The sequence below is a fragment of the Schistocerca cancellata genome, chromosome 5, assembly GCF_023864275.1.
Source record: "Schistocerca cancellata isolate TAMUIC-IGC-003103 chromosome 5, iqSchCanc2.1, whole genome shotgun sequence".
Lineage (NCBI taxonomy): Eukaryota > Metazoa > Arthropoda > Insecta > Orthoptera > Acrididae > Schistocerca > Schistocerca cancellata.
Window position 1 is genome coordinate 366321064 of NC_064630.1, and position 24109 is coordinate 366345172.

At 41.0% G+C, this 24109-nt stretch overlaps 1 protein-coding gene across 1 annotated transcript in view; it reads left to right on the forward strand.

Moving 5' to 3' along the window:
* The window catches only part of LOC126187801 (TP53-binding protein 1-like), a 352433-nt gene that overhangs the window by 113339 nt on the left and 214985 nt on the right, over positions 1 to 24109 (forward strand). Inside the window, exons 7-8 of the mRNA XM_049929085.1 lie at positions 13106 to 13252; positions 15069 to 15218. Coding sequence (XP_049785042.1) covers positions 13106 to 13252; positions 15069 to 15218 — 297 coding nt within the window. The remainder of the gene's footprint in view (positions 1 to 13105; positions 13253 to 15068; positions 15219 to 24109) is intronic.

The following is a 24109-nucleotide window of genomic DNA, read 5'->3' on the forward strand; positions in this document are numbered from 1 at the left end:
TACCTTGTAACATATCGAACTGTTCCGTATGCCGCTTAAGTCATGTCTTTTTTTTTCTTTTGCCTTACTTCTTGATGTTTAGGATTTTGAATCATAATAAAATGTTTGTACACGACTCATGTGATAACTTTCACTTTTTTCATATTTATTGTTCATAAGCACTTTAGATGACTAGTTTGCTTGTAGTATATTATTCTTGTTTCTTGACACAGATCGGCAAGCCATGTGGGCTAGAAATGGCCTAAACAAAATTCACAGGTGGCAATAATCAACATAGTAACTATAATCCGGGTGATTTATAAAAAGGTATTAGTGTATTAAAGGTGAGTCATGAGTGGCTGCCACTGAAAATTACATGATGATTATCAAACTTCATTTGAATGGTGACATAGTAACTGTATTGATTGAAAGCTTGTCCACAACTGACAGTGTCCTTGCACATGACGACTATGTATAGACGCATGTATTACAGAAATTACAAAATATGGAACTATTTTTCATTTATTTGCAGCAAAATACAGAAAAAGTAAAAAATACATTATATAGAAACATAGTTTAGTTTAACTGTGGTATGGATATCCTTAAACTGGAATAAATAATGGTTCAGTTTTATGTGGCACAAGTTTTTATGTGCATGGTGATATCCAAATCCCACCAAGAATTTTCTGGAAAGTTAAAAAGTTATAATTTGAATAATTAACAGACTAACATTTTATTTTAGTGGAAGTATAGGCCTATACTTTTGTAAATAGAAAAAAAATAGGCTACAAAATTATAACAGTGGATTTTGGAGAGAATAACATCTTAAGATTGGAAGATTCTAGGACATGATAATTCTGAATTGACATAACTTTTAAAATATTAGGTTTTGCTTGAAAGAGAAAAAGATGCTTTCAAATAAGGTATTTAAATTTTGAAATAACTAATTTTTAGCAGGGTTGAATTTTGATGTTAGGATATTTCTTTGAATTTCAGCATGAACATTTTTCACTGTTGTTATCAGCAGTTGGTAAACTACATTGTGAATAAGAAAATTCAGCAAGATACAGTGGGAATGAGGTACTCATTGTTTTATATGATGATGGTATATATGTTATGAATGAAAAGATGTCATAAAAAGTAAAAAAAGTAATATTGGCTTCAGGAGCGGTATAAAAGCAAGTAGGTAATCCCATATGTTACAACCTATATTGGTACTAAGTCTTTGCTGATGCAATGATTCAGTCATGCCCTGGGGATTTTTTGTAGCCCACAGGTAATGATTCTGTAGATTTATATTGCCGTCTCTACCAAATTATCATTTCATCGATGATGTACTGCTGACTGAACTCCCATAATGATGATGGCCTTAGCAACATCCAGTAACAAAACCTTTCTCTTGCAGAAGAATGTGCTACCAATAATTGCTGCACATGTGTGATAAGAGTAGTATCGGTTTAGTAATGCAGGGTACACAGTACATTTCTTTGGCTTGCTTCATTCAGTGGGCCATGTGCTTGGAGCTGGGATTGATCTCAAAATCGTGTAGAATGTGTTGTTCAAGAAGTGGTGTGTGGACATCCCAAGACCACCCAGGTTGTTTATCTCTGTGAAAGGACCCATATATATATATATATATATATTTAAAAAGAAAGATGATGAGACTTACCAAACAAAAGCGCTGGCAGGTCGATAGACACACAGACAAACACAAACATACACACAAAATCTAGCTTTCGCAACCAATGGTTGCCTCGTCAGGAAAGAGGGAAGGAGAGGGAAAGACAAAAGGATTTGGGTTTTAAGGGAGAGGGTAAGGAGTCATTCCAATCCCGGGAGCGGAAAGACTTACCTTAGGGGGAAAAAAGGAGGGAAAGAAGGACAGGTATACACTCACACACACACACATATCCATCCTCATATACACAGACACAAGCAGTCTGCTTGTGTCTGTGTATATGAGGATGGATATGTGTGTGTGTGCGAGTGTATACCTGTCCTTCTTTCCCTCCTTTTTTCCCCCTAAGGTAAGTCTTTCCGCTCCCGGGATTGGAATGACTCCTTACCCTCTCCCTTAAAACCCAAATCCTTTTGTCTTTCCCTCTCCTTCCCTCTTTCCTGACGAGGCAACCATTGGTTGCGAAAGCTAGATTTTGTGTGTATGTTTGTGTTTGTCTGTGTGTCTATCGACCTGCCAGCGCTTTTGTTTGGTAAGTCTCATCATCTTTCTTTTTAAATATATTTTTCCCACGTGGAACGTTTCCCTCTATTATATATATATATATATATATATATATATATATATATATATATATATATATATATATATATATATATATATATATATATATATATATGATATGAATATAATAGAGGGAAACATTCCACGTGGGAAAAATATATCTAAAAAGAAATGTCTGCTTGTGTCTGCGTATATGCGGAAGGATATGTGTGTGTGTGCGCGAGTGTATACCTGTCCTTTCTCCCCCTAAGGTAAGTCTTTCCGCTCCCGGGATTGGAATGACTCCTTACCCTCTCCCTTAAAACCCAAATCCTTTTGTCTTTCCCTCACCTTCCTTCTTTCCTGACGAGGCAACCGTTGGTTGCGAAAGCAGAATTTTGTGTGTATGTTTGTGTTTGTTTGTGTGTCTATCGACCTGCCAGCGCTTTTGTTTGGTAAGTCCCATCATCTTTCTTTATATATACCTAAAAACAAAGCTGATGTGACTTACCAAATGAAAGTGCTGGCAGGTCGACAGACAGACAAACGAACACAAACATACACACAAAATTCAAGCTTTCGCAACAAACTGTTGCCTCATCAGGAAAGAGGGAAGGAGAGGGAAAGACGAAAGGATGTGGGTTTTAAGGGAGAGGGAAAGGAGTCATTCCAGTCCCGGGAGTGGAAAGACTTACCTTAGGGGGAAAAAGGGACGGGTATACACTCGCGCACACACACACATATCCATCCACACATATACAGACACAAGCAGACATATATATATATATATATATATATATATATATATATATATATATATTTAAAAACAAAGATGATGTGACTTACCAAATGAAAGTGCTGGCAGGTCGACAGACACACAAACAAACACAAACATACACACAAAATCCAAGCTTTCGCAACCAACGGTTGCCTCGTCAGGAAAGAGGGAAGGAGAAGGAAAGACAAAAGGATATGGGTTTTAAGGGAGAGGGTAAGGAGTCATTCCAATCCCGGGAGCGGAAAGACTTACCTTAGGGGGAAAAAAGGACAGGTATACACTCGCACACACACACATATCCATCCACACATACACAGACACAAGCAGACATTTGTAAAGGCAAAGAGTTTGGGCAGAGATGTCAGTCGGGACGGAAGTACAGAGGCAAAGATGATGTTGAAGGACAGGTGAGGTATGAGCAGCGGCAGATTGAAATTAGAAATTAGCGGAGATTGAGGCCTGGCGGATAGCGAGAAGAGAGGATATGCTGAAGGGCAAGTTCCCATCTCCGGAGTTCTGACAGGTTGGTGTTAGTGGGAAGTATCCAGATAACCCGGACGGTGTAACACTGTGCCAAGATGTGCTGGCCGTGCACCAAGGCATGTTTAGCCACAGGGTGATCCTCATTACCTACAAACACTGTCTGCCTGTGTCCATTCATGCGAATGGACAGTTTGTTGCTGGTCATTCCCACATAGAATGCATCACAGTGTAGGCAGGTCAGTTGGTAGATCACGTGGGTGCTTTCACACGTGGCTCTGCCTTTGATTGTGTACACCTTCCGGGTTACAGGACTGGAGTAGGTGGTGGTGGGAGGGTGCATGGGACAGGTTTTACACCGGGGGCGGTTACAAGGGTAGGAGCCAGAGGGTAGGGAAGGTGGTTTGGGGATTTCATAGGGATGAACCAAGAGGTTACGAAGGTTAGGTGGACGGCGGAAAGACACTCTTGGTGGAGTGGGGAGGATTTCATGAAGGATGGATCTCATTTCAGGGCAGGATTTGAGGAAGTTGTATCCCTGCTGGAGAGCCACATTCAGAATCTGATCCAGTCCCGGAAAGTATCCTGTCACAAGTGGGGCACTTTTGTGGTTCTTCTGTGGGAGGTTCTGGGTTTGAGAGGATGAGGAAGTGGCTCTGGTTATTTGCTTCTGTACCAGGTCGGAAGGGTAGTTGCGGGATGCGAAAGCTGTTGTCAGGTTGTTGGTGTAATGCCTCAGGGATTCCGGACTGGAGCAGATTCGTTTGCCACGAAGACCTAGGCTGTAGGGAAGGGACCGTTTGATGTGGAATGGGTGGCAGCTGTCGTAATGGAGGTACTGTTGCTTGTTGGTGGGTTTGATGTGGACGGACGTGTGAAGCTGCCCATTGGACAGGTGAAGGTCAACATCAAGGAAAGTGGCATGGGATTTGGAGTAGGACCAGGTGAATCTGATGGAACCAAAGGAGTTGAGGTTGGAGAGGAAATTCTGGAGTTCTTCTTCACTGTGAGTCCAGATCATGAAAATGTCATCAATAAATCTGTACCAAACTTTGGGTTGGCAGGCCTGGGTAACCAAGAAGGCTTCCTCTAAGCGACCCATGAATAGGTTGGCGTACGAGGGGGCCATCCTGGTACCCATGGCTGTTCCCTTTAATTGTTGGTATGTCTGGTTTTCAAAAGTGAAGAAGTTGTGGGTCAGGATGAAGCTGGCTAAGGTAATGAGGAAAGAGGTTTTAGGTAGGGTGGCAGGTGATCGGCGTGAAAGGAAGTGCTCCATCGCAGCGAGGCCCTGGACGTGCGGGATATTTGTGTATAAGGAAGTGGCATCAATGGTTACAAGGATGGTTTCTGGGGGTAACGGACTGGGTAAGGATTCCAGGCGTTCGAGAAAGTGGTTGGTGTCTTTGATGAAGGATGGGAGACTGCATGTAATGGGTTGAAGGTGTTGATCCACGTAGGCAGAGATACGTTCTGTGGGGGCTTGGTAACCAGCTACAATGGGGCGGCCGGGATGATTGGGTTTGTGAATTTTAGGGAGAAGGTAGAACGTAGGGGTGCGGGGTGTCGGTGGGGTCAGGAGGTTGATGGAGTCAGGTGAAAGGTTTTGTAGGGGGCCTAAGGTTCTGAGGATTCCTTGAAGCTCTGCCTGGACATCAGGAATGGGATTACCTTGGCAAACTTTGTATGTGGTGTTGTCTGAAAGCTGACGCAGTCCCTCAGCCACATACTCCCGACGATCAAGTACCACGGTCGTGGAACCCTTGTCCGCCGGAAGAATGACGATGGACCGGTCAGCCTTCAGATCACGGATAGCCTGGGCTTCAGCAGTGGTGATGTTGGGAGTAGGATTAAGGTTTTTTAAGAAGGATTGAGAGGCAAGGCTGGAAGTCAGAAATTCCTGGAAGGTTTGGAGAGGGTGATTTTGAGGAAGAGGAGGTGGGTCCCGCTGTGACGGAGGACGGAACTGTTTCAGGCAGGGTTCAATTTGGATAGTGTCTCGGGGAGTTGGATCATTAGGGGTAGGATTAGGATCATTTTTCCTCGTGGCAAAGTGATACTTCCAGCAGAGAGTACGAGTGTAGGACAGTAAATCTTTGACGAGGGCTGTTTGGTTGAATCTGGGAGTGGGGCTGAAGGTGAGGCCTTTGGATAGGACAGAGGTTTCGGATTGGGAGAGAGGTTTGGAGGAAAGGTTAACTACTGAATTAGGGTGTTGTGGTGCCAGATTGTGTTGATCGGAATTTTGAGGTTTTGGAGGGAGTGGAGCTGGAAGTGGGAGATTGAGTAGATGGGAGAGACTGGGTTTGTGTGCAATGAGAGGTGGTTGAGGTTTGCTGGAAAGGTTGTGAAGGGTGAGTGAGTTGCCTTTCCGGAGGTGGGAAACCAGGAGATTGGATAGTTTTTTGAGGTGAAGGGTGACACTGTCTGCCTGTGTCCATTCGTGCGAATGGACAGTTTGTTGCTGGTCTTTCCCACATAGAACGCTTCACAGTGTAGGCAGGTCAGTTGGTAAATCACGTGGGTGCTTTCACACGTGGCTCTGCCTTTGATCGTGTACACCTTCCGGGTTACAGGACTGGAATAGGTGGTGGTGGGAGGGTGCATGGGACAGGTTTTACACCGGGGGCGGTTACAGGGGTAGGAGCCAGAGGGTAGGGAAGGTGGTCTGGGGATTTCATAGGGATGAACTAAGAGGTTGCGAAGGTTAGGTGGACGGCGGAAAGACACTCTTGGTGGAGTGGGGAGGATTTCATGAAGGATGGATCTCATTTCAGGGCAGGATTTGAGGAAGTCGTATCCCTGCTGGAGAGCCACATTCAGAATCTGATCCAGTCCCGGAAAGTATCCTGTCACAAGTGGGGCACTTTTGGGGTTCTTCTGTGGAAGGTTCCGGGTTTGAGGAGATGAGGAAGTGGCTCTGGTTATTTGCTTCTGTACCAGGTCGGGAGGGTAGTTACGGGATGCAAAAGCTGTTTTCAGGTTGTTGGTGTAATGGTTCAAGGATTCCGGACTGGAGCAGATTCGTTTGTTAGCTTCATTTCCATAATCTGTCACCACCAAACCACCCTTTTAATACATCCTCACGTAGTTTTTTCGAAATTCTCCCGTATTTCTCCACCCTTTAACGTGTTTTGGCGGCAACAGAACCACCTAACCTTTATGCACATCATTATCTACCTACACAAGTTCACCACAGGATCAACAGCCCATCTCTAACCAACCCTTTTTCGCCTTTTTTCACACCAAATCTCCATTTGCTTTCTAGTTTTACCTTTATCTCTCCCCATATATTTTTATATTTATTTTCATTTTCATTTCAGCCTCGTGTTCCACTTTCCACCTTCTAGTGCCATGTCACCCTCACAACACCTCCACAACGACCCCATTAAGTTTTATTTACATTCCCTCCGCAAACATGCCTTCGCCCTAGCCAGATTACACTCCCATATTTTATTTTCTCAGGCTTGTCTGACATTTGGCATCACCTCCAAAGGCCTCACACTTAAAGTTCCCATCTCTGGCTGCAACCCTTCTTTCCATCAGTCCCTATACCAGTTCCAAACCGAACAATCCATTGCCCTCACCCACCTAATCCTTCACCTACACATCCACTCAGCCAATCAACACACCCATCAACTCCTGTCCCTAATAAAAGTCCTCAATCTTTCCTCTCCCACATCCACACCGGTTGTTCAGAGCATCCTCCTACAGGCCAACCGCAAATTAGAAAAGCATGCCACCCTCCACCTTAAAAAACTATCCAATCTCCTGGTTTCCCACCTCCGGAAAGGCAACTCACTCACCCTTCACAACCTTTCCAGCAAACCTCAACCTCCTCTCATTGCACACAAACCCAGTCTCTCCCATCTACTCAATCTCCCACTTCCAGCTCCACTCCCTCCAAAACCTCAAAATTCCAATCAACGCAATCTGGAACCACAACACCCCAATTCAGTAGTTAACCTTTCCTCCAAACCTCTCTCCCAATCCGAAACCTCTGTCCTATCCAAAGGCCTCACCTTCAGCCCCACTCCCAGATTTAACCAAACAGCCCTCGTCAAAGATTTACTGTCCTACACCCGTACTCTCTGCTGGAAATATCACTTTGCCACGAAGAAAAATGATCCTAATCCTACTCCTAATGATCCAACTCCCCAAGACACTATCCAAATTGAACCATGCCTGGAACAGTTCCGTCCTCCGTCACAGCGGGACCCACCTCCTCTTCCTCAAAATCACCCTCTCCTAACCTTCCAGGAATTTCTGACTTCCAGCCTTGCCTCTCAATCCTTCTTAAAAAACCTTAATCCTACTCCCAACATCACCACTGCTGAAGCCCAGGCTATCCGTGATCTGAAGGCTGACCGATCCATCGTCATTCTTCCGGCTGACAAGGGTGCCACAACTGTGGTACTTGATCGTCGGGAGTATGTGACTGAGGGACTGCGTCAGCTTTCAGACAACACTACTTACAAAGTTTGCCAAGGCAATCCCGTTCCTGATGTCCAGGCGGAGCTTCAAGGAATCCTCAGAACCTTAGGCCCCCTACAAAACCTTTCACCCGACTCCATCAACCTCCTGACCCCACCAACACCCCGCACCCCTACCTTCTACCTTCTTCCCAAAATTCACAAACCCAATCATCCCGGCCGTCCCATTGTAGCTGGTTACCAAGCCCCCACCGAACGCATCTCTGCCTACGTAGATCAACACCTTCAACCCATTACATGCAGTCTCCCATCCTTCATCAAAGACACCAACCACTTTCTCGAACGCCTGGAATCCCTACCCAGTCTGTTACCCCCGGAAACCATCCTTGTAACCATTGATGCCACTTCCTTATACACAAATATTCCGCATGTCCAGGGCCTCGCTGCGATGGAGCACTTCCTTTCACGCCGATCACCTGCCGCCCTACCTAAAACCTCTTTCCTCATTACCTTAGCCAGCTTCATCCTGACCCACAACTTCTTCACTTTTGAAGGCCAGACATACCAACAATTAAAGGGAACAGCCATGGGTACCAGGATGGCCCCCTCGTACGCCAACCTATTCATGGGTCGCTTAGAGGAAGCCTTCTTGGTTACCCAGGCCTGCCAACCCGAAGTTTGGTACAGATTTATTGATGACATTTTCATGATCTGGACTCACAGTGAAGAAGAACTCCAGAATTTCCTCTCCAACCTCAACTCCTTTGGTTCCATCAGATTCACCTGGTCCTACTCCAAATCCCATGCCACTTTCCTTGATGTTGACCTCCACCTGTCCAATGGCCAGCTTCACACGTCCGTCCACATCAAACCCACCAACAAGCAACAGTACCTCCATTATGACAGCTGCCACCCATTCCACATCAAACGGTCCCTTCCCTACAGCCTAGGTCTTCGTGGCAAACGAATCTGCTCCAGTCCGGAATCCTTGAACCATTACACCAACAACCTGAAAACAGCTTTTGCATCCCGTAACTACCCTCCCGACCTGGTACAGAAGCAAATAACCAGAGCCACTTCCTCATCTCCTCAAACCCGGAACCTTCCACAGAAGAACCCCAAAAGTGCCCCACTTGTGACAGGATACTTTCCGGGACTGGATCAGATTCTGAATGTGGCTCTCCAGCAGGGATACGACTTCCTCAAATCCTGCCCTGAAATGAGATCCATCCTTCATGAAATCCTCCCCACTCCACCAAGAGTGTCTTTCCGCCGTCCACCTAACCTTCGCAACCTCTTAGTTCATCCCTATGAAATCCCCAGACCACCTTCCCTACCCTCTGGCTCCTACCCCTGTAACCGCCCCCGGTGTAAAACCTGTCCCATGCACCCTCCCACCACCACCTATTCCAGTCCTGTAACCCGGAAGGTGTACACGATCAAAGGCAGAGCCACGTGTGAAAGCACCCACGTGATTTACCAACTGACCTGCCTACACTATGAAGCGTTCTATGTGGGAATGACCAGCAACAAACTGTCCATTCGCATGAATGGACACAGGCAGACAGTGTTTGTTGGTAATGAGGATCACCCTGTGGCTAAACATGCCTTGGTGCACGGCCAGCACATCTTGGCACAGTGTTACACCGTCCGGGTTATCTGGATACTTCCCACTAACACCAACCTGTCAGAACTCCGGAGATGGGAACTTGCCCTTCAGCATATCCTCTCTTCTCGCTATCCGCCAGGCCTCAATCTCCGCTAATTTCTAATTTCAATTTGCCGCCGCTCGTACCTCACCTGTCTTTCAACATCATCTTTGCCTTTGTACATCCGCCCCGACTGACATCTCTGCCCAAACTCTTTGCCTTTACAAATGTCTGCTTGTGTCTGTGTATATGAGGATGGATATGTGTGTGTGTGCGAGTGTATACCTGTCCTTTTTTCCCCCTAAGGTAAGTCTTTCCGCTCCCGGGATTGGAATGACTCCTTACCCTCTCCCTTAAAATCCATATCCTTTTGTCTTCCCTTCTCCTTCCCTCTTTCCTGACGAGGCAACTGTTGGTTGCGAAAGCTAGATTTTTGTGTGTATGTTTGTGTTTGTTTGTGTGTCTATCGACCTGCCAGCGCTTTTGTTTGGTAAGTCTCATCATATATATATATATATATATATATATATATATATATATATATATACTTAAAAACAAAGATGATGTGACTTACCAAATGAAAGTGCTGGCAGGTCGACAGACACACAAACGAACACAAACATACACACAAAATTCAAGCTTTCGCAACAAACTGTTGCCTCATCAGGAAAGAGGGAAGGAGAGGGAAAGACGAAAGGATGTGGGTTTTAAGGGAGAGGGTAAGGAGTCATTCCAGTCCCGGGAGCGGAAAGACTTACCTTAGGGGGAAAAAAGGACGGGTATACACTCGCGCACACACACATATCCATCCACACATATACAGACACAAGCAGACATATTTAAAGACAAAGAGTGCTGGCAGGTCGATAGACGCACAAACACACACAAACATACACACAAAATTCTAGCTTTCGCAACCAACGGTTGCCTCGTCAGGAAAGAGGGAAGGAGAGGGAAAGACAAAAGGATATGGGTTTTAAGGGAGAGGGTAAGGAGTCATTCCAATCCCGGGAGCGGAAAGACTTACCTTAGGGGGAAAAAAGGACAGGTATACACTCGCACACACACACATATCCATCCGCATATACACAGACACAAGCAATGTCTGTATAATTGAATGCGTTATTGTAGGATTACTGTCTCTTTTTAGATATATGTAATGTGAACTTTTTGTTCCCTTTTCTGTCAGAAGTCATCTGGAGAAGTTTGTTCCTTTACTTAATATTCATCCTGTAGGTTGATTATGACTAAACTGATGTATAACATGGCTGCTTTCACAGCCTCTGATGTGATATGATCTACCTGTGACAAAACTGGCATAGTATGTGCTGCTTTGTGGATGTAAGAGTCATATAGTTATTTTTTCACCCAAGTACGTCCTATGTTGAAGGAGTTGTGAGCAAGTAGGACATGAGAACAGACCAGTATATTTTGTAGGTCATGCACAATGTATAATACTACTTTGGCAGGTAAGGGAAGGATTTTGTGGAGGATATTTTTCATTTCAGGGCTAATGGAAGTCCTGGCAGAGGATGTGATTTAGCTGTCCTGTTCCACAGTAGTAGTCTGTGATGAAGAGTTACTCCTTTGATTATCAAATGTGATTGGTGTATGCTAAGGTATGAAATAGGAGATCTGCTTGTGGATCAGCTATTTGTGATATTACTCATGAAGGTATTGGTAAACTTGTCAGTATTGGGTAGGAGGTAGCTGATCCTCATCATAGCAGATGTGACAACACCTGTGACAAGAATACATGTCAGGGAACTTTTGGAGTGAGAGGCGCTACAGCTATCAACATGTATGATGTTATTGAAGGCTGTGACAAGCATACATGTCAGGGAATTCTTGGAGTGAGATGGGCTACAGCTATCAAATATATATGATGTTATTGTAAGCTGGTGAACTTACTATAATCAGAGGTTTTTATGGGGTTCTCAGAGAGGTGGAAGCTGAAATGTGCACTGACCTGAAGGCAATCAAGGTAGAAGTGTTGAAGTTGTGAAGGAACTTGGCAGGTACGGGAAGGATTTTGTGGAGGATATTTTTCATTTCAGGGCATAATTGAAGTCCTGACAGAGGATGTGATTTAGCAGTCCCATTCCACAGTAGTAGTCTGTGATGAGGAGTTGTTCCTTTGTTTACCAAATGTGATTGGTTTATGCTAAGGTATGACATAGGAGATCTGCTTGTGGATCAGCTATTTGTTTTTAAGTGTTTTAATTGTGAAACAGCATTTCACCCCTTTTTGACTTTTGACAAGAGTGCAGAACTGCTGTTGGAAATTGTGTTGTAGTGTGTTATTTGTGCCCTGAAATATTTTCTTCTTTTTGTCAGGAACTGACGTACTCTATTTCTTATCGTATAAGATGCATTCACTATTCGTATAATTCCATGTACAAAGAGTTCTTCGTTTATTACCTTAAGTATTAAAAAATTTCTATTGGCATTTGTGCCTCACAGAATGTTCAGCTTCTCCTCCTATCATGCTTCATGTGCCCTTGTCTACTTTATTTGCTCCAGTGTGTAATACTCGAGGTAATTTGTTAAAATCTGTGAATGATTAACAAATATATTGCAGTCCATTGTTTTATGAGTTTTTTAAGCTTTTTTCTCTGCTATTTCATTGTAAAAATACAGCTTTTCATACTGATATTTCAATGGGAATTAAGTTGTGAAGCTAAGGAAAAGAAGAAAATGAAAATGGAAAAACTTGAAGTCAATGTGATTTTCAAGTAACTGACTTAATTAATTGCCCACTATAGATGAAATAGATGTCTGTATTTACATTATGTTGTTATAGCTTCAAAGTGTTAGTACTCAGTTTGAGACTGTTAGGTTAACAAAACAGAGAAATAAAATCCATAACAAGCAGCACTATTCATCAAGACTTTATTTAGTTAGTATGTGAACATAATAGAAATGTTCAGCAAACTCCACTGAGAGAAATGACAGGAAAGACATTTATTACGTAAAGATTAATCACAAAATATGGACAGTATATTTTCCATGACAAGTCAGTAGACCTATTAATTTCCCCCATGTACCTACTGTGTTGTGAATGTGGTAGTGAAATCAAAGAATAAAGTTTTACATTCAGGCAAACCCACACCGTTTGGTCTATAACTATAAGACCAAAGTATAGGCAACACACCAGAGGATGCTGGAGTACATTATCTTGACATACTTATTGTGGTATATCACATTGATCACAGAGCTAGAGTACCTGCAGATGAAGCTGTAGACACTTCAAAATTAAAAGCTAATAAACAAACAATATTGATGAATGGAAACAAAATACTGCGAGAATATTCTTTCTTGTCCATAATAAAAAAAAGCACATGTTAGTCAATGTTGCATGATATGGTAATTTATTCCTTAAACAATTGTTCCTACTGATGAGAAGTCTCCTTTTAAATCAAAGTACACTTAGGAACCCAATCCCGTTACATTATCTATAGAAAGTTTATTCTTACAGACAGAGATGAAATTTTCTTTAGGTATTAACATTGGTGGCATTTGGAGATGTGATAGTGATTTGTTAATATTCTTTCATATACCACAGTGTGCAACATCATGTTTGGCTGTGAACACTGGAAATGAGGACACCCTGGATGTATCAGTTCCCAAATCCGAAGGACCTGATAATAATGACAACTCTCTTACTGAAACATGCGCAGTTGTTGACTCTAAAGCATCTCCAGACGTAGAGGTAGGTGAGCAAAAGTGCTTGAATCCAACTTCAATTAGGGCTGACATATATAACTGACTAACAGATACCACAGCACATGAGTTTCACTATTTCATTGGCACACAAACTAATTGGTTTAGGGAAACACAAACATACAGAACAAAACAAAATTTTGTGAAATGTTAGGGCTACAAAGAGTAAAACTCGAGGTACTATAAATATGCGAACACACAACAAAAAACAAAATTTCAAAGCTAGGAACAGTTGGAGGATTAAAAATCGGTTTTAAGAAGTGTTATCTTCAAAATCTGAAAGGGGGAATTGCAAACACTGGGGGACAGGACAGTCAGTTCCCACCACCACCACCACCATTACCATAATCATAATTATCATCACCATTACTGTCATTACCATTATGACTGCTTCCAGTCTTCCACCACTTGTTCTCCATTTCTCCTTATCTTCCGCAAGTCTCCTTAGTTCTGAGTATGTCATCAGTGCCAAGTCAAAGCTGTCTAATGTACTGAAGTCTTGGTCCTTTCATTCCTTGATGGTCCTCCACGACACTCTTTTCTTTTTTGTGTGTTTGAAGACTTCTCATTGGTCATTCCCTCTGTTCATGAAATCTGTAAGATTATTCTTGAACAATATGCTTCAAAAACATATAGTCATTTCTGATCTGGTTCCCCTATTGTTCATGTCTCTCAGCTATATTGGGCAATACTCCATTGAAAGGGTTTTACATATTTTTTCCTGGTGTTTGAACTAAAATATTTTCATGTTAGTACCTTCTTCCTCTTGTTGAATTTTGTATTAGCTTCTGCAGTTCTACATTTAATCTCTTGACATGGTCTACCATCCTCTGTTATTCTGTTAGCGAGGTACTTATAACTGGTGACTAGCTTCATATGCTCTCCATCCAGATGGTGATTGTTGGAGCTTTACTACATACAAGGATTTCAGCTTTCTTCTTAGTTATTATTGTATTATATACTTCACAAAACTTCATGTTTGTGTCTTTATGCCCTTAGAAATTGTGTGTGTGTGTGTGTGTGTGTGTGTGTGTGTGTGTGCTGCCTTTTTTTCCATTATTTAACTGCCCTGTGACTGATATTCATGGCCATTATTCAACAACAAAGGGATATATTTGCTATTGAGTTCAGTTACAGTTGTCAGTGGCATAAAGGTACCTAGGAGAAGGGAATGACTGTCTTGTCCTCCATTGTGGTATATATTTAGTAACTACATAGATAATAAATCTTTGGAAAACCATGTGTTGTCATATCATTTATTTTCATGTGACTTACACAACTTATAAACTGGACCCTGTAGTGTATTTTACTTTGTTTATATACCATTCTCATCTTGATGTATCATTTCATTTCCTCCTCTGTGTCTTAGTTTCTAGAGAAACCAACTCTGATTTTTGTTTCTCAAGGCTTTTTTATTTTAAGTCGAGGTTCTTACAACCTAGTATTCATTCAGTCTGACCAGTTAAACTTGACTTTTATTTGTTCCTGTTATTCACTGGGTTGCATATATCAGCACCTAGTATTTTTATCTATTTTCATGTTCAACAGCATGTGTGTTCTGAATTCTATTTTATTCATTTTTATCATAAAGTGAGTTAACCATCTTTCATGCTGTTGAACAGCCTAAGCCAAATGTTACCCAGTAACTTTGTTGTGCTTTCTTGTAAAAGTTTTTGAGATTTATATTTTTAATATTTTTAAAGTACATTCTTGTTGGCCTTCTGTCTTCCTTGCATAAAAATAATTTTTAGATAATCTTAAGTTCATTTTTAACAGTGTTGTAATTTTACCTCATTGTGTGTCAGGCACCTGTACACAGATGTCCATCTCCATCAAAGGAGACAACCCTGCTGGCAAAAGATGATGGAAATAATTCTTTGCCTCACCGTAGTTCATCACCAAGCCAGCAGAAGTCAACACAGTGCTTTCGAGCACCTACACAAGAAATGTCATCTGTAAGTATTTTGGAGTTTTGAGTCCTCAGTTGGAGTGTTATACACTCAAATTGAACCTTCATTTCTAGCCATGATAAAGTGAAAAGGACAACTTTTCTGATATGACAATTTCTTTCAAGGAAGGTAAGTCATAAAATGTAATGACTTGTATTAACATTACGTAGCTTTATTGGAGATAAAAGAAGAATATTTACTTGCCAGTCATTGTATTTATTTATGTATTTATGGAATGTACCAATCACAAAGAACAAAACGGGCTACAAAGAGTAAAACTCGAGGTACTATAAATATGCGAACACACAACAAAAAACAAAATTTCGAAGCAGGAATTTTTTCGTCACTGAGAATTCATCAAACAGCAATGTTGAGAACCATACAATGTAATGAAATTTCATCAGAATGGTACATAGTGTGCAGACTGCTGGCACATTTTCTTGTTTGGCATTTGTCCACAATGAATTTGGTGATTTGATGGCGGCTGGAGTCTCACTGATTTAATGTCACCTTTACTAGTCCAGGGTATTTTCAGAAGCTATTCGCTGAGTCGTCAGCTTCCATAGTACAAAGATGTATCATCCATTGAGCTTCTAACAATTTCATTCTCCCCCCCCCCCACCCCCCACCCCCTCCCAAGCATAGTTAGTTGGATTTGTCAGCAGATACTGCAGACTATTCTATTTGATTCATTCCTGCCTCCTAGAAAAATGTATTCATGTTGTGGACGAAGTGTTTTCCTGCATTATTGTCTTGAAAGACAAGCCCATTGCTGAAATGTTGACTTTAGGGCTGGACTGTAAATTGGAGAATACTGTATTGATATTTCACAGTCCTCAAATCACCCTCAATAGCAATGAGCAGCATATCCAAAAATCAATACATGGTACCAGCTCAGAACATGACTGATCCAACTCCCTCATAAACTCATGGGACTAAATGCTTGAGACGTGCATTGGTATCTGTAAGCTCCCAGTTTTCTACAATGATCATCAGGGTCAGACAAACCCTGCTTCACCATTGAAGAGGTTCTGATGTGGGTTCCATTCCACATGTTTCCCTGCCCACCTTCTTCACACTTCATAGTGCTAGGAGGTCTGTCTGTTGCTTGCAATGAATGCCTGGAGTCCAAATTAAACATTATATTCTTTCTGGATCAGCACTGTGCTCTCAGTTGTCTCCAAAACGGTAGTGCTCAGTCCCGTTGCATTCTATGTGCCGTAATTTGTAGGTAGTGATCTTCAGCTGGTGTTGTTGACACTGAGAGACTGCTGTGAGACATATGTTCATTGTTTTGTGTCTTGCAATGACAGTTGAATGTCCAAATGACATCGCTGTGGTGTACACTGATTCAGCAGGGTGCTGTACATCTACATATACGTACAGACCTCACATGCCACAATGCATTGCACGTTGGATAGTACCATGTACACTGCTAGTTATTTCCTTTCCTGTTTCCACTCACAGATAGAGCAAGGGAAAAATGACTGTCTATAATTCTCCATATGTACATCTTATCGTTGTGGTCCATGTGTGATTTATATGTTGATGGCAATAGAATCATTCTGCAGTTGTCCTCAAAAGCCAGTTCCCTAAATTTCCGCAATAGTGCCTCGCAAAAACAGCATCATTTTCTCTCTAGGGATTCCCATTTGAGTTCACAAAGCATCTCCACGATACTTTGTGCTGATCAAACCTCCTGGTAACAAATCTCGCTGCACGCCTCTGAATTGCTTCAGTGTGTTCCTTTAATTTAAGAGAATTGGTGAGAATCCCAAACACTTGGCAGCAGTTGAGAATGAGTCACACTAGCATTATGTATGCTATCTCCTTTGTAAATAATCTACACTTTTCCAAAATTCTTCCAATAAAATGAAGTTGACCAATCACCTTCCTTGCTACTATCCTGATATGCTCACTCCATTTCATATTGCTTTGCCAAGTTATGCCTAGATATTTAATTGATGTGAAAGTGCCGAGCAGCAGACTACTGCACTGCACAAAACAACAATTTAACAATGTATGTAGTTTGGATGTCGGATATGTAACTGAAGGAAAAAAGAACGTAGCATTACCAACAATGCTGGTGTCGACATGTGTTTATTGTTGTTTGTGATGCTGGAAGAGGTGTACTAAGTATCGTTTGTTGAAGAGTGGTTTCGGTAATTTATTCAGTATTAATGCTGTGACAGGACTCCAGATGTGCTGGATGCACAAAAGATGCATAGAAAATTTTGAAAGGCCACACAGCATTGTAGCTAGTGAGGACAGTTACTCATAGAAAATTCTGCTGTGAGGACAGTTACTCTAACAACTTAAGGTTTTGGCTTTAAAACTCCTCTAGAAATGAATCACTGCATAGGCAAACACATATGGATGACAATATTGTTTTGCACGTGAGAACTACATCTTTCCTGGAGTTTTTAGTGGGATAGTAGAAGCCTATGATGAAAGCGAAGTGTCACTTTCGGTTCAGTTCAGTAACCTGTGTTCTTTCATAGTTACTCCTCCTTAAGTCTGCTGCCTACATATGTCCACAACTGTAATAAATCAAGGAAAGGACAAATCCATGTGTTATTGCTCTAATACAGCAGCAGTTGTTGGGAATCACAGTAATAACTTTTCCCCTCCAGATTTGTTCATTCCGTTCAAGAATTGTCAGCAAAGTGGTGGAGTGGACGTGGGGGCCACTTATGAAATACTTATCATCTGATTTTAAGAAAACTGTTTTGCAAAGAAGGAAAAAAAAAAAAATGTTTCTTTCATGTCTTGCAGCACGAGATTTTCATTCAATAAGTGATTGAATTTCCTTTCATTATTCATCTTAGTTACTATGCTGCATCCAATGAAATAAAGCATTGCACAATATTTTTAAGGTTTTTGCAGAGGTAAAAACACACTGCATAGATTTTTTTTTGTATGGCTCATTTTATGGAACTTATTGGAATGTAGCTAACATATCAAAATTTTATTTAAAGCTCGAGAGCAGAGCAATATGTGTCACCGTTTCAAAATATTGGTTCTTATATCCACGGGAGGGTTGCTCAAATTATGCCCAGTGTTCTTTCCATGCAAAACCTGAATCATATGGTTGTAACATCTGTCATATTCCATTAACGGTTAAGATACAGAAATGAGATGTTTTGCAATGTTAGCATGCAAAGGGGTACCATATGATTAATATTTGAAACATTTTTATCTCTCAAGATATACACGTAACTATAATTTTATTCAATGGAAAGGTATACTTCCTTCAACAGTATTTAATATTTAATCAAAAGAGAATATTGTGATATATTAATTTTTGCCATGTTGTATGTGAGATACTCAGCTACAACTGAAACCAGTTCGTTGTTATGTCACGGGATGTAACCGCTAAGTAACTAAATGTTTTAATTATTTCAGTTTCCATCAAAATCTTTTGTGTACTTACAATCTTTAGAATGCTTTATAGCTAGACATAATGATATAAGCTTGCCAATTAGTCTCTCTATCATCACTGTTGCAGTAGCTTTTATACATAGGCTTCTGATTTTCTGCTTCAGTTGCTTTTACCCTGTTTGCTAAGTACTTGGCGTACTTGCCTGTCAGTGTCTTCATGATTTCTTTCTCTCTACATCCACAACGGCATGCCATTTTCTCAGTCAAAAACAAAGATGAAAGTAACATCACAAACAAGATCACAGCAGCAAATGCACAAGCCAAATGATGAAAAGCTGCCGAGCGCTCTGGGCAGAAATGCAGCTACTAGGCCACTTTACCCGGCCTCTAAATGCCTCGCATGTTAATGCATTCAGAACACACAGAGACCCAAGTGGCTGGCTATGATAACTTGTTGGGAGCACAAAGGTGCCAGCTATTGTGCTAAACACAGTGTCTGAAAATTATTTCGATCTGTTAGTTCATAGCCCATGTGAATATTAAATGGTTGTGAAAACACACTTTACCTCTTAGCAACAAATAATCCTGAGTTAATAATGAGCATCAATGGAAAAAGGGATTAGTGAATGCAGGGCTGTCGTAGTGAGATTGAATATTGCAACCCCCAAATCCTACAAAAATAAATGAAAAATATACGTATTCAAAAAAACAGATAAAAGTTCATTTGATGCCTTCCTGAAAGACAATTTCCACACCTTCCAAATGAATAATGTAAGTGTAGAGCAGATGTTGCTTGAATTCAGAGAAATAATATCAGTAGCAATTGACAGATTTATACCAAATAAATTAACAAATGACGGAGATGATCCTCCTTGGTACACAAAACTGGTCGGAGTACATTGCAAGGAGGAGAGGGAGAAGAAAAAAGAAAAAAAGCCAAATTTAAACAGATGCAAAATCCCCAAGACTGGTGATCTTTTACAGAAGTTTGAAATTTAGCATGGACTTCAATATGAGACACTTATAATAGTTTCCACAATGAAACTTTGTCTTGAAACCTGGCAGAAAATCCAAAGAGATTCTGGTCATATGTGAAGAATCCTAGTGGCAAGACACAAGCAGTGCCTTTTCTGCGCAATAGCAATGGTGACACTATCGAAGACAGGCTGCCAAAGCAGAGTTACTAAACACAACCTTCCGAAATGCCTTCAAAAAAGAAGAGGAAGTAAATATTCCAGAATTTGAATTGAGAGCAGCTGCCAACATCAACCACATAGAAGTGAATATCCTCAGAGTAGTGAACCAGCTTAAATCACTTAATAAAAGCAAATCTTCTGGTCCAGACAGTATATCAATTAGGTTCCTTTCAGAGTATGCTGATGCAATAGCTCCATACTTAACAATCGTATACAACATTAGCTCGACGAAAGATCCGTACCCAAAGACTGGAAAGTTGCAGAGGTCACACCAATATTCAAGAAAGGTGGTAGGAGTAATCCACTAAATTACAGGCCCATATCATTAATGTCGATATGCAGCATATGAAACATATATTGTGTTTGAACATTATGAATTACCTCGAAGAAAATAGTCTATTGACACACAGTTAACATAGATTTAGAAAACATCATTCTTGTGAAACACAACTAACTCTTTACTCACACGAAGTGTTGAGTATTATTGACAAGGGATATCAAATTGATTATGTATTTCTGGATTTTCGGAAGGCGTTTGACGCTGTATCACACAAGTGGCTTGTAGTGAAATTGCGTGTGTATAGAGTATCGTCTCAGTTATGTGATTGGATTTGTGATTTCCTGTCAGAGAGGTCACAGTTCGTAGTAATTCACGGAAAGTCACCGAGAAAAACAGAAGTGATTTCTGGTGTTCCCCAATGTACTGTTATACGCCCTTTGATGTTCCGTATGTATATAAATGATTTGGGGGACAATCTGGGCAGCCATCTTAGGTTGTTTGCAGATGATGCTGTCATTTATCAAGTAGTAAAATCATCAGAAGATCAAAACAAATTGCAAAACAATTTAGAAAAGACATCTGTTTGGTATGAAAAATTGACCCTAAATAACGAAAAGTGTGAGGTCATCCACATGAGTGCTAAAAGGAATCAGTTGAAGTTTGGTTACACAATAAATCAGTCAAATCTAAAGGCCATAAATTCAACTAAATACGTAGGAGTTACAGTTATGAACAACTTAAATTTGAAGGAAGACACAGAAAATGTTGTGAGAAAGGCATTTTAGTGGCAGGACACTTGGAAAATGTAACAGGTCTACAAAGGTGACTGCATACACTGTGCTTGTCCATCCTCTTTTTAGAATACTGCTGTGCAGTGTGGGATCCTTACCAAATAGGATTGACAGAGTACATCAAAAAAGTTCAAAGAAGGGCAGCATGTTTTGTATTATCACAGAATAGGGGAGAAAGTGTCACTGAAATGATACAGGATTTGGAGTGGACATCATTAAAACAAGGGCGTTTTTCATTGTGGAGGAAACTTCTCGTGAAATTCCAATCACCAACGTTCTCCTCCGAATGCAAAAATATTTTGTTGATGCCGACCTATATAGGGAGAAATAATCACCATGATAAAATACGGAAAATCAGAGCTCATACACGGAGATATAGGTGTTCATTCTTTCCGCATGCTATACGAAATTGGATAATAGAGAATTGTGGAGGTAGTTTGATGAACCCTCTGCCAGGCACTTAAATGTGATTTGCAGAGTATCGCTGTAGATGTAGATATAGATGTAGAAGGGTGTTTGTGCATACACGTCTAGAGCACCTAATAGAAGAATCAAAGCAGTAAGAATCAAAGTTGTACGTAAATGTGTCCAGAACACCCAGGGACAGTGCAGCGGCACACATTAACATGTCCAGGCAGTCAAAAGGTTAACTACGCTGTCTCAAAACTTTGGTGTTTGCACCACAAAACTGTTCTCATATTTCATCTCATGAACATTCTTGAGGCAAGTGCTCAGCAACAGCTGATTTGCTTATTTGTTTTAGTTGAATGTGTTTTGATGTTCCTTCCGGCTCTCCACTACACTACTCCACTACAAGCTTTTGTGACAGTCTAATTAAGGGGTCTTTTGAAATAAATATGTCAATTAACCCAATAAACTGGAATGAAAGTGTCAATTTAAGGAAGGCTTGTGGTCTGTCACTCGATTAATCAGTATCTCACCAACTATCTCATCTGTCAGAAATGAAAATGACTGAGAGAATGTGTGTTTCAAAGAATAACAGTGCAGGTTTCTAAAAGCAAACGAGCATTAAGGGGTCTTGCAGGTGCGAGGAGTCAGATTTAGCTACAAATAGCTGTGAGACATCAACAATACTTCACAGTGTGTTTGGAGTCCAGCCAGTGAGCATGTATAACAACACATCATGCTGCACCTGAAGAAGCTGACTGTGTTGGTTGTCAAAATATTGTACAGAAAAATGTAATCAACAACTGGCATAACACTCAAAAGCATGTCATTGGCCCAGCAACTGTCTCTTTTTCCATGTGACAACTGGACAGAATCTGTAACTTGTGATGCAACAAGTGGTCATAACAGAAATTATTTACAACATGTCATTGCATGTCTGAGGAGAAGCTGAAGAAATCCCCTCGCACTAGTCAGCCATTTTTGAGACACGAGACATCACTATATCTATAAGGGATTCAGTCTTAATACCTCCTGATACCAATGAAGGAGTGTATGTTACTGAGTGGTTATTGTAGCTCCTCAATTGTTTCCGATATTGGGTCAGGAGACAACATTTCGTTATTAGTAACCTGACTTTGGAAGATACAGAGCTATACAGCAGATCTCCCCAGCTAACAGCTAGTACATTCATTCTCTTCTTTTGAAGACATACGATACCAATTTGAAGTGTAATATCATTGTGTGCTTTACGTGTCAGACTTTGGAAATGTGTTTACATCTTTGTATAGTTATTTCTGTCCCATTGATATCTCAGATATTGAGTCTCAGCTAAAGTGCTCCTTATTCGCTGATGATTAAGTTACGTTAACTGAATCTTCCATCAGTTCCCAGTAGAATAACATTATAATAAATGAAAAGCGCTAATTTGCTTTTGTTCTACAATATTACTCTTATTGTTTTCGGCTTTCAAGGCCATCTTCATACAAAAGATTAAGCTAAGGATACCACATAGTGACTTCACATGTTTGGCAGTGGAAACAGTGTCCATTCACTTTGTGCATTTGTCTTCCACCTATGTTGAAAATGAGCGATATTGGGAGAAGTTTGAGTGAGATTTCTGAGCCTTGATTTTGACACTAAGTGTTCCTGGTTCCTGCACCTGAAGAATATGAAAGCAAAGTTTCTCAAAACTCTTAACATTTTAAAGTGCTTTAACCATGTCTTGAGGAGTCAATATAGTGGATACATACATACTCTGCAAGCCACTGTACAGTGCATGACTGAAAGTAGCCTATATCACTGCTAGTCATTTCCTTTCCTGTTCCATTCACAAATAGAACAAGGGAAAAATGACTATCTATATGCTTCTGTATGAGCTCTAATTTCTCATATCTTATCTTCATGGTCCTTATGCAGAATGTATGTTGGCCGCTGTAGAATTGTTCAGCAGTTGGCTTCAGATGCCAGTTCTCTAAATTTTCTCAGTAGTGTTCCTCAAAAATAACATTGCCTTCCCTGTGGTGATCCACATTTGAGTTCTTGAAGTATCTCCATAGTAATATTCCATAATAATATTTCTTCAAATATTACAGTCTGCAGATGGCCTCCAATCGGAATGTCTGTAATATATCTCCATAATACTTGCGTATTGTTCGGACCTACCGGTAACAAATCTGGCAACCTGTCTCTGAAATAGTTTGATGTTTTCCTTTAATCTGACCTGTTTTGGATCGCAAACACTCCAGCAGTACTCAAGAATAGCTCACACTACTGTCATAAATGCAATCTCTTTTACAGATGAACCATACTTTTTCCAAAATTCTCCCAGTAAGCAAAAGTTGCACAGTCATAGTTCCTCCCAAAATCCTCACATGCTTGTTCCGTTTCATGTCACTTTGAAACATACTCCCAGATATATGAACGACATGGCTCTGTCAAGCATATTAACTAAAATTTTTCTGCATTTAGAGCTAACTGCCATTCATCACATCACCGAGACACATTCTCTAAGCCATCTTGTATCCTCCTACAATCACTCAACTTTGACACCATCCTGTACACCACGGCATAATCAGCAGACAACCACAGATTCCTGCCCACCCTGTCTTCCAGATCATGAACATATATAGAAAAAATGGTGGTCCTATGACACTTCCCTGGCACACTGCTACTGTTTTTAGGATTCTTGTGTGGCCCAGCCCGGTTATAGGGTTCCGGACTAGTTCATCAACTGTGCCTAGAGATTATATCAACAGTATACACCATTAAGGGCTTTGTCTGCTTTGTGTGGGTGGGTAGAATAGGGAGAGTGGGGGGAGTGGTGCTGCAGCGATAAAGTAT